The sequence below is a fragment of the Rhincodon typus genome, chromosome 17 (assembly GCF_021869965.1).
Source record: "Rhincodon typus isolate 14 chromosome 17, sRhiTyp1.1, whole genome shotgun sequence".
NCBI lineage: Eukaryota > Metazoa > Chordata > Chondrichthyes > Orectolobiformes > Rhincodontidae > Rhincodon > Rhincodon typus.
Genome location: NC_063348.1, coordinates 1,016,803 through 1,028,856, shown reverse-complemented (window position 1 = coordinate 1,028,856; position 12,054 = coordinate 1,016,803). Strand labels below are relative to the sequence as shown.

Below are 12,054 nucleotides of genomic sequence, written 5' to 3'. Positions count from 1 at the left end.
CCCTCCTCCCACCTCAAGCCGCACCTCCATCTCCTACCGACCAACCTCATCCCGCCCCCTTGACCTGTCCGTCCTCCCTGGACTGACCTATCCCCTTCCTAACTACCTACCTACACTCACCTTTCCTGGCTCCATCCCCGCCTCTTCGACCTGTTTGTTTCCTCTCCACCTATCCTCTCCTCTATCCCTCTTCTATCTGCCTCCCACTCTCTCCCTATTTATTTCAAAACCCCCTTCCCCTCCCCCTTTTCTGATGAAGGGTCTAGGCCCGAAACGTCAGCCTCTCTGCTCCTATGATGCTGCTTGGCCTGCTGTGTTCATCCAGCCCTGCACCTTGTTGTCTTGAAAGTATTAGTTCTATGTTTTAGTATTGATTACAGTAAAAACATATAAGCAAATCAAATTAGTAATTTTTCAAATATTGTTGATATTGGCTTAGTCATATTACTTTGTGGAAAATTACATTCATATTAATGTACCAGGTTTTTTGATTGGGGAGTATAGTTCATTGTAAGAGCTGATTATTTTTTATACTGCCTTTTTTGCAAAAGAGGCGCAATTGAAGTTAGCTCTGTAACAGCAGTCTGCAGCTGAGTATGTGCTATGTCTGGTGAAATGCAATTATATCCTTCATATACTGATTGATTTGTTGTAGTCATGTGATCTCTGCTCTAAATGCCTTTATGTACAGTCTGTTGGAGCCATTAAATATAGTTCACCTGAAACTCAGGGATGGTGCAGCTGGAAATGTGAGGATTTTCACAGTTGTGAAAGAGGTAGTTACTGAAAGAACCAGCAAGGAAGTAAAATAAACAGCAGTCTGACACTTTGAATTACTGGGTGAGTCCAAATGGCTGTGGAGATTAAAGAAGATGTGAGACCGACTTCAATGTCTTATCCACTCCTAATGGTAAAACTATGAAAGTTACAATATAATTATTGTTAAGAACCTGGGTATTTAAAAGTAACAACCCTGCTATCAGTATTGGTAAAGAGTGTCACAAGCTGTGTTACAGCCTAACCCTCACTAAGGAGCAGAAAAGACAGACTACAGAGGCTTTGAAAGCTTTGAAAACACTCTGAACTGCAGATCAATTTTATTTATGAAACGTATTCGTTCAAAATTAGAATTCAAGCAGCGGGGGAAATTATTGATCAATATGTGACCACAATGATACGTTTAGCTGAATCCTTAGATTCAAAGATGATCTCCGAGATAGGATTGCCCGAGGCATTAGAGATCCTGTCATGAGAGCACACCTGCTGAGAGAGGAGAAAGTTGCTGTCAAGAAAGGTATCATGTGCTGAAGTTCTAAGCTAGACTGTATTAATGGGCAAACAGACAAAGTATTTTATATGCTGAGAGACATTTCAGGCCAAATGAGAACAATATAAGTTGAGGAGAAAAGGAAAAAAAAAAGTTTATAGAAAATCAGCAGAAAGATCAAGGCCTGAGTTTAGGATGTAGCATTGCGAGGACATCACACAAAAGGATGGCAGGAGGAAAGCAGTGCTATAACTCCAAGAAGCTGAATCACTTTGCACAGCAGTGTTCAGCTAGAAAGAAGCAAAGCCAGCCCATGAAGATGTCTACTGGAAATAATTCAGACAAATCACTGTAAACCATGTAACTAGTTGGGGTCATTAGGTATAAAGGTGGTAATTGGTTTGTGACTGTCACAATGATGACTGCAGAAGGAGAGCATCAAGTTTTGTGAAGTGTCAGATAGACACTGGTGCTTCAAGAAAGTGACAACTCCTACAGACTGAATTAACAGAACAGTAGCAGTGAAGAAAACCTGAGAAACTGCGATGCAAAGATCTCAATAAAAGATCTCACTATTCCATGCTAATTATAGATAAAATGTTTCCACAACTTGCCAAGGCAAAGTCCCTACTACTCTTGATGCAAAGGATGGTTACTGGCAAGTGAAGCTAGAGGAAAATAACAGTTTTCTGACTACATTCTGGTTGCCATTGGGGAGATGCAGATAGTTGCAAATGCATTTCCACTGCACTAGACGAATATCAATGCAGATAGCATGAGACACTCAATTAATTTCCTGGAGTGGGAACGATTGTGGATGATCTGCTGGTGTGTGGAAGTGAGATACAATGGAAGAAGTCTTTGTAGATCACAATCAAAATCGAGTACAACTGGCTAGAGAGAGCTTGCCAGATAAACCTGAAGCTGAACAAATAAAGGATGCAATTATAGATGCAGAAATCATGTGCTGACAGTGACAGGACTTCAGCCAGATCATGACAAGGTGAGAGCTGTAGCAAAGATGCAAGGATCAATGCATGTGAAAGAGGTGCAATGACTTGATGGATCTGTGAACTATTGAGTGAAGTTCTTGCTTAAGTTGACATCAGAATATGAATCAAGCTCACTGCTCAGGATATGCAGGTATTGGGGCACAGAATAAGAGGCAGGTTTCACTAGAATGAAGCAACTGATAATGATAACACCATGCTGCAGTACTACAATGTCAATGATGAAATCACTTTACAATGTGATGCCAGTGAGACAGGACTTGGATCAAGCTCCATGCAAGAAAGACGAGCAGTAGTATTTGCATCCTGGATGTTAATGCAAACTCAACAATGTTACATTCACATTGAGGAAAAGTGCCTTCCTATTGTCTTTACTAATGAACATTATCATCAAGACCTATTTGGGACAGATCATAACAATGAATTCTAACCACAGGCCACTTCAAAGCATTTTTCTCAAACTGTGTGTATTTGCTCCAAAGCATCTGCAAAGAATGTTACTTCATTTGCAGAGAAAGCGTCTGGATTGGATATATAAGTAAGGGAAACAGATTGTCAAATGCTGTTGAGAAAGTTCAGGATACTGAGGCAGGGTGTGAAATTTTCCAGATTCAACAAGAAGCTTGACATGCTCTGCAAATCATCAACCCAACAGCAACATTGAATAGGAAAGAGGAGGCAAACTGTGGAACAAGATGTCACTCTCAAATTGCTCTAGGAAATAGTGTTGAAGGGGTGACCTGATAGTTTTAAGGACACATCTGTCACTATAAGAAAATATTGGGCAGACAGAGATGAAGTGATTGCCTAAACAATAGTTATCTTTATAAAGGAAATGGTTTTATTATATCTAAGAAGATGAGAAAAGAGATGCTGAAGTATAGCCACATGAGCTGTCAAGGAATTGAGTCTAGTCTGAGAAAGGCAAAAGACAGGTCCACATCAGCCAGTTAAGTGCCTGTAATGATAAATGAGTTAAGCTCGCTAAAAAGACATTAATGGAACACAACATCCCAGATAGACCATGGATGAAAGTTGGAGTAGACCTTCTCACTGTTGCAGGAAGTAATCATCTTGTCGCAATCAGCTACTATATTGACTTCAGGATGATGTCAAATGACCATCAGTGAGATTGTAGAATACTATAAACACATTTTATTTGGTACAGTGTTTCAGATATTGGAATGACTGACAATGGCCTTCAACTCACAAATGAAGAATTCAACCGCTTCATGAAGGATTTTGAAATTCTACACTATACATTATCTCCACACAATCCCTGGTCAAAGGGAAAGAACAACAATTGTACAAGGTATTCCTTGATTGGAAAACAGCACTTTCTGAAGGCAAAGGAATTTGTCAGTCTAAAGATGCCCAAGCTCCACTTCCAAGAATGAAAACTGCTGAAGCCAGCAGTAGTAACAGGCGTGAGTGACAAAATCAGATGAAATGACAAAAAGCTAAATTTCACTTTGATAAAACTGCAGTGTCAATGTCAGAACTGAACATTGGAGGAGCTGGGGGAGTGTAAACATTCAACGTTCTCAATATAAGTCAACTCACATGGCAACTCAACACCTGTGCAGAGCAGTTGTCACCCAAGTTGTAGCTGGTGAACATAATCAACCAATCCAATCTGCAGACGTTTATATATGACTGGAAAACTTGTCTCGGAACTGACCATTCTGGGTACTAGTCAGGACGATGTGACCTCACTGCCTTTGCAGAGTACAGAATGATTATCAGTCCCAGAGAGCCAACACTCCCCAGCAACGATAAGGGATCAGCAGCAGAGGTAATCATGGCAACAGCACTCACCACAGGAAGATGCTCCCCAGAGAAGGTATGCAATGCATGTGCAGAGACTGATGAAACTGGAACTGACAAATTAACACACGCTTCTGTTAATGAATGAGCATTTTCTTTGTAATCTGTTTTGGGTAACTTCTGATAACTTGTAACTGCAAATGATAGTGCATGCTTTTTTTTTGTGAAAGGGGGAGTGCTTGAAGAAATGCAATTGTGCTGAGTGCGGTAGCTGGCTTGCTGTGCTGATGTGACTTCCAACTCTACTAGAAGTGCCAGAATAGTACCAACAGTGGGGAGAAAGGGTTATAGTTGTGCAGCTGTTCCGATATTTACAAAGTCTCTTGTGATGATATCCACCCCCAACAGGGAACAAGAAGAAGATCCGACTCTACCAGTTCCTGCTGGATCTGTTGCGGAGTGGAGATATGAAGGAGAGTATCTGGTGGGTGGATAAAGACAAGGGGACATTCCAGTTCTCCTCAAAACACAAGGAGGAGTTAGCAAATCGCTGGGGGGTACAGAAAGGCAACCGCAAGAGGATGACATACCAGAAAATGGCCCGCGCTCTGAGAAACTACGGCAAGACAGGGGAGGTGCGTAAGGTGAAGAAGAAGCTGACATACCAGTTCAGTGGCGAGGTGATGGAAAGAGTGGACTGGAAGCGGTACCCATAATGAGTTGTTCCCCTTACTCCTCTACCTCTGCACGCTCACAGCATCAATGATCACCCTGCCCCTTCCTGTCTGTATTGTTTCTCCGTGAGAAATGGGGGAGCCCCTCATTCAGAGACACTGAGGAATGTTGAAAACAAGACAAACACCCACAACTATCTGGAAATATCTGGGAACAAGAATTTATCACACTGCTCCTCAATAGTGCCTCCCTTCCCCCTCCCTTTGCTCTGCCACCCACTCCGTCCACATACCCTTTCTGCCCTTAGCCTCCCCTCCCCCTCCAATCCCAATGCCAACTATATCCCATCTCCTTAGACTCCCCTCTGCCATACCACCTCCTCCTCCCCCACCTCCCTGTTCCCTCCAATCCCACTACCTACTCCTGCCCCCTCCTCAGAGCCCTCCTCTTCCTCCCCACCACTTCCTCATCCACTCTTCAGCCATTTTCTACTCCTCCTCAAACCTTAGTTCCCTTCACCTCCACCTCCCTCTCCCTCACCTCATTCACCTACTTGCTGTTTCCTCTGCTATTTCCATAGTTTACCCTGCTGCCCATGCATTCCTTCCCCTTCCTCATTCCCCTTTCTCTCTCTCTCTTCTTGTCACCCTTCTCCTACTTTCTGCAGGCATAACTTGCTGATGCCAGTGGTTGATGGGGAAGGATATTGGCACATCTCCAAGTTGTTCAGTTCAGGGGCTGAGGGGAGTGGGGATTGTGAGAGAAAATAGGTGTTCCTATCTGCTTGTCTCTGTTTTCTGCCACTGGGTCTGGCCTCTGTCTGCATGTGACTACAGAATAAACCCTCATTATATACCTTTACGTTCCACTGAATCCATCACTGACTTCTCTCACTCACCTTTGCTTGACTGTTGGGAACGGTGTATGTCAGCCAGCTCAGTAATTGGTCTCTCCATCGAGGCCTAGAGATGCCTGCCTCAGGGAGCAGCCAAAGAGCCAAGAGGCCCGGAACACTCATCATGCAACACCCAAAAACCCCTCCAAAAACAACAGGCAATGACCATCTTCAATAAGAGACAATCTAATCACCGATCCTTAACAACCAATGGTGTTACCATCACTGAATCACCCACTAACAACATCCTGGGGGTTACCATTGACTAGAAATTGAACTAGACTCGCCACATAAACACGATGACTACAAGAGCAGATCAGAGGCTGAATACTGTGGTGAGTATCTCACTTCCTGACTTGTCAAACCCAATCCACAATCTACAAGGCACAAGTCAGGAGTATGATGGAATACTCTCCACTTGCCTGGTTGCGTGCAGCTTCAGCAATACTCCTGAAGCTTGACACCATCCAGGAAAAATAGCCCACTTGATTGGCACCACTTACTCAAGCATCCACTTCCTCTGCCACTGATGCTCAGTAGCAGCAGTGTGTACTGTCTACAAGATGCACTGCAGAAATTCACCAAAGATCCTCAGACAGCACCTTCCAACCCATGACCACCTCCATCTAGAAGGACAAGGGCAGCAGACTCCTGGGAACATGACCACCTGCAAGTTCCCCTCCAAGACATTCATCATCCTGACCTGGAAATATATCACCGTTCCATCAATGTCGTTGGGTCAAAATCCTGGAATTACCTTCCTAAGGGCACTATAAGTCTAATTACACCCTAAGGGCTGCAGCAGTTCAGGAAGACAGCTCACCACCACCTTCTCCAGGACAAATAAGTACAAGCAATAAATGATGCCTTGGCCAGCAACACCCACATTCTGTGAGTGAATCAGTAAGAAAAAGTCCACTTCTGATCCAAGAGAGTGGGCCTTCTAACTCCCAGCCAAAGCTTGGACCCAACCAACCCAAGTTCAACATAGAGAAAATATTTCCAGTACCTCTTCCCTCTTGGGGGTCATTTCACATCAGCAGATCCCTTTCAGAGACTGGTAATAAAAGGAGCAAGGGAAATGGTTGTATTTCTCCATTGTACAATTGTCCTCCCAGAACCAGTAGTTATGCCCCTTTGTCCTGCTAGGTGGAGCCTTAAACAACTGGAAATAAAACCCAATGAAGCCACCTCAGAGAGGTGTGAAGTTTGGGCTTAAGTGCTTTAGCTTTTTTACTGTAACAATGGATAAATACCTGTTTGAAATAAACTGCCGTAAATTTACATGTGATCAATGCGTGTTCATCCGAGAATGTTGTTAATCAGAATTGCCTTGGTCAAAAATCAGACGGCACCAGATCATAATCCAACAGTTTATTTGAAAAGGCAGGTTTTTGGAGCTTAGCTCTTTCCTCAGGCGTAGTGTGAGAGAGAGGGTATAAGACACAGAATTTATAATCAGAAAGGTAACAACCATAAAACTGACCGACTCTTGTTGAATCTTTAATCAGTTAGGAAGGAGACTAATGATTAAAGTGAAAAATCCAGATTCCTCTTACATCATTGTCCCAAGATAATTAAAGGTCTTATCAATGTATAAAAGAGGTGATATCTCACGTCAGACAATGCATTTTAGGTATGAGGTCTTGCTTAGAATTTGTCTATATTTTAACCTGGGGTCAGGTTTTTTTGAGCAAAACAGAATGTATCTGCAACTACACAAACATCTTGGATGAAATAATTCATGTGTGTGTCTGTATGTGCGTGTGTGTCCGTGTCTCTGTGTTTGTGTGTGTGAGAGAAAGAGAGAGAGAGAAAGGGAGAGAAAGAGAGGAAGTGTGCGCACGCGTGTGTGCTTGAGAAAGTGAGGGAGTACATGTGTGTAAGAGTGTGTGTGTGTGTGTGCATGTGTGAGTGTGTGTATGAGAGAGAGCGTGTGTGTGAGAGGGTCTGTGTAAGTGTGTGTGTGTGTTTGTGTGTAAATGTGTGTACGTGTGCTTGTGTGTCTGTGGGAGTATATATTGTGGTGGGGTCACTTGTAGTGCGACATGAACTCAAGATCATGATTGAGGCCGCCCTCATGGGTATCGAACTTGGCAATCAGCCTCTGCTCAGCAATTTTGCATTGTTGTGTATCCCAAAGTCCACCTTGGAGGACGCTTACCCAAAGATCGGAGACTGAATGTCCTTGACCCCTGAAGTTCCCCCACTGGGAGGGAACACCCCTATCCAGTGATCGTTGCACGGTGTCCATTTATCCGTTGTCATAGTGTCTGCATGGTCTCATCAATATACCACGCATTATATGAAATAGACAACATTGGCCAAGTCACATAAATATCTGCCGTGTATGTGGTGGGTGGTGTTCCCACGTGTGATAGTAGTGTCCACATCGATAAGCTGACATGTCTTGCAGAGGTTGCCATGGCTGGTTTGTGTGGTGTTATGGTCCATGTCATCCTGAAGGCTGGGTAGTTTGCTGCAAACAATAGTCTGTTGAAGGTTTGGTGGTCATTTGAAGGTGAGAAGTGGAGGTGTAGGGAAGATTATGGTGAGTACTCATTGTCGTCGATAATGTGTTAAAGGCTGCAAAGAACATAGTGTAGTTTCTCCGCTCTGGGGACGACAGAGGGTACCCTATTGGTCGTATCTCGTGTCTGTCTTCTGAGGAGGTCATTATGGTTTTTCACTGTGGCATGACAGAATTGACGACCGAAGAGTTGAGCATCATATCCTGTTTTTGTGAGGGCATCCTTCAACACCTTCAAATGTCCGTCGTGTTCCCCCTCATCTGAGCAGATCCTGTGCATGCGCAGGGCTTGTCCATAGGGGATTTTTTTTTAATATGTTTAGGGTGGAAGCTAGAGAAGTGCAGCATCACGAGGTTATCTGTGGGCTTGCAGTCAAGTGAGGTATTGAGTTGTCTGTCCCTGATGGAGATGCATGCATCCAAGAATGAGACTGATTCTGAAGATTTTGTCCCACATCAGACTTACCATGGACTACTCTTCAGAACCTAAAGGTGTTGAAGGACGCTGTCATAAAAATAGGATACAATGCTCAACTCACCGATCGCCAATTCCATCATCTCACAGCGAAAAAACGTAATGACTTTATCAGAACACAAACACATGATACAACTGTGCCCTTCATCATCCAGTACTTCCCCGGAGTGGAGAAACTACACCAGGTTCTTTGCAGCCTTCAACATGTCATCGATGATGATGAGCATCTTGCCAAGATCTTCCCTACACCTCCCCTTCTCCCCATTCAAACAACCGCCAAACCTTAAACAGAGCATTGCTCGCAGCAAACTACCCAGTCTTCAAGATGACATCAGCCAAGGCACCACACAGCCCTGCAATGGTAACCTCTGCAAGACATGTCAGCTCATCAACATGGATTCTGCCATCTCACATGGGAGCACCATCCACCACATATACAGCATATACTCATGTGACCTGGCCAATGTTGTCTATCTCATATAATGCAAGCGATGATACCCGGAGGCATCATATATATGCAGATGCTACATCAACGGATAAATGGACACCGTGCAACGATCACTGGATAGGGGTGTTCCCTCCCAGTGGGGGAACTTCGGGGGTCAAGGACATTCAGCCTCCAATCTTTGGGCAGGCGTCCTCCAAGGTAGACTTTGAGATACACAACAATGCAAAATCGCTGAGCAGAGGCAGGCAGCCAAGTTCCATACCCATGAGGATGGCCTTAATCATGATCTTGGTTCATGTCACGCTACAGGTGACCCCACCACACTATGTACCCCAACACAGGGGCATGCACACAGACACACACACTCTCACACACACACACACACACTTGCACACTTACACAGACCCTCTCTTACACACACACATACATGCTGTCAAGCACACACATACATACACACGCACACTCTCTCTTTCTCACACACACAAACAGACATGGACACACACAGATGCACTCGTGAATTATTTCATCCAAGATGTTTGTGTAGTTGCAGATACATTCTGTTTTGCTCAAAAAAGAACCTGACCCCAGTTTAAAACATGGACAGATTCTAAGCAAGATCTCACACCTAAAATCCATTGTCTGACCTAAGATGCCATCTCTTGTATACATTGATAAAACCTTTAATTATCTTGGGACAATAATGTGAGAGGAATCTGGATTTTGCAGTTTAATCAGTAGTCTCCTTCCTAACTGACTAAAGATTCAACAAGAGGCGGCCAGGTTTAGGATTGTTGCCATTACGCCTGAGGAAGGAGCTGAGCTCCGAAAACTTGCCTTTTCAAATAAATCTGTTGAACTATAACTGGAGTCGTGTGATTTTTGACCTTGTCCACCCCAGTCCAACACTGGCAAGTCCACATCAGAATTGCCTTGCACAGCAGTAATACTGAAAAGAAACAATAATATGATCAACTAACAAAGTAGGAAGCATTTGAATTTGTTTGCTGCAAAAGACAATAGGTATCATAACATCTGACAATGCACTGCAGGCTAAATCTCATAACTGGATATATTTATATGTAAGAAAATTTAGAGAAAAATTAAGATAAAACTTGATTACTTATTTTTAAAAAAGAGAGGTGTTCAATCTTAACTGTATCAGAAAAGATTTTAGTAGATGTTAAAAGATAACTTATTAATATGGATTCATGTTGACATAGCCCTATATGTAGAGCCAAAGTGACAATTTTAGAATATACAATGGAACAACCAAGGAAACGCTGAGTTTCACATAATTGCTACGGTGCAGAAGGAAGCCATTAAGCCATAAAGTCTCCAAATATAGGTCAGGACAGAAGTTTACAATTTCTGCTGGTTGGGACTAAAGAGAAATACAATCTACAGGGACCAAAAGCTGTTCTCTCACCCACCCTCTCCCATTAGAGGCAGCAGGACCCAGAGTGATATCATGGTTAGCTCTCAGTAAGTTCTGCTTTCACAACCCAGTCTAGAGATATCAGTATATGACACTCACCAACACATGAAACCATGGGCACATCACATTGTCAGATTGATGATATTGGGAGTGCAGCAATGATGAAGGGTGAGTACTGAGAGGGTGCTGCGCTATCGGAGGGTCATTGCTAGGGAGTGCTTCGCTGTCTGGGGGTCAGCACTGAGGGAGTGCCACACTGTCAGAGGGTTAGTACTGAGGGAGTGCCACACTGTCAGAGGGTCAGTGTTGAGGGAATGCTGCACTGCCGGAGGGTCAATATTGAGGAGTGTTGCACTGTCAAGAGTGTCAGTGCTGAGCCAGTGAGTACTGCTAGAGGGTCAGTAAATTGTGAAGCTGGAGGGTTGGTAAAATGGGTAGCTGAGGTGCCCTCATTTGTCCAGGAAACCTATGTGAGGAAGAGTACAAACACCACTGAAACACAGATTGTCTAGCCATTGGTGGAATCCGACATGCTGAAACTGACCTTTGCCTTTCTACATCACTGTGGTCAGTAAAGATGTGGCTGGAATAGCCAGACATGGTGAATGATAATCAATAAAAACAAGCCCTCCTTTTTATTCTTCCACTCCTATCTTCCTTTCTGTTTTGAGCATGACTGAGATCATTCCTTACTGTGGTATTGGAATAAGCAGATAGTTCCTCTTTTACGGCTCAGCCACGTGGTGAGTGGGGGCTGTGCACAGTCTTAGGAAAAGTTTGTGAACAAACCAACTCTGAAATGTTCACTCACTTCCTCCTAAAAGGTGGAGTCTGCAAGAATTAAACAGCACACAGACATGGCTATTTCAGTTCACATCCACATTTAGCACAACTTTATTCCCGGAAATTTGTAAGCAGAAAAGTACTAGTGGAGACTAAATCAGATTGTACACAAATTGCTTCAAACATGTTACATGTCAGGCTAGAATTACACCCAAAACAGGAGCCTTCCAGTTTGTTTATACAACATTCAAATTTTCCTGTACACTTTAAAATGGAAGTAAGGCCCCCCTCTATACTGGCCGTATCAAATAATCCTAGGACAGGGTTAGATACAGAGTAAAAACTACCTCTACTCTTTAAACTGAAAGTAAAGCTTTCTCTACACTATTGCCATCAAACGCCCCCAGGACTGGGACAGCACGGGGTTAGATACAGAGTAAAGCTCCATCTACACTGTCACCATCAAACACTCCCAGGATAGCAATAACACAGGGTTACATATAGCGTAACTACTCTACACACTGCTCCTTAACTGAGGAAGCAAATAAAAATGAAATGAATGAGTTCATGCAATAAGAGGATTTGCTCCTTACTGCTCTGACAAATTGCCTCTTTAATGAGATTTTTATTTGTTGCAACCAGACTCCACTATTTGAAGCAGTTGTAGCAAAGGCTAGCAATTTGTGTCAGAGATAGTAGGAACTGCAGATGCCAGAGAATCCGAGACAACAAGGTGCAGGGCTGGATGAACACAGCAGGCCAAGCAGCT

The 12,054-nt window shown here is 43.5% G+C and overlaps 1 protein-coding gene across 1 annotated transcript in view; it reads left to right on the top strand.

Annotated features, from left to right (window-relative positions):
- Positions 1-6,898, top strand: part of spi1b (Spi-1 proto-oncogene b) — a 39,738-nt gene extending 32,840 nt beyond the window's left edge. Inside the window, exon 5 of the mRNA XM_020534211.2 lies at positions 4,453-6,898. Coding sequence (XP_020389800.1) covers positions 4,453-4,760 — 308 coding nt within the window. The 3' untranslated portion in view covers positions 4,761-6,898. The remainder of the gene's footprint in view (positions 1-4,452) is intronic.
- Positions 6,899-12,054: the final 5,156 nt, after the last annotated feature.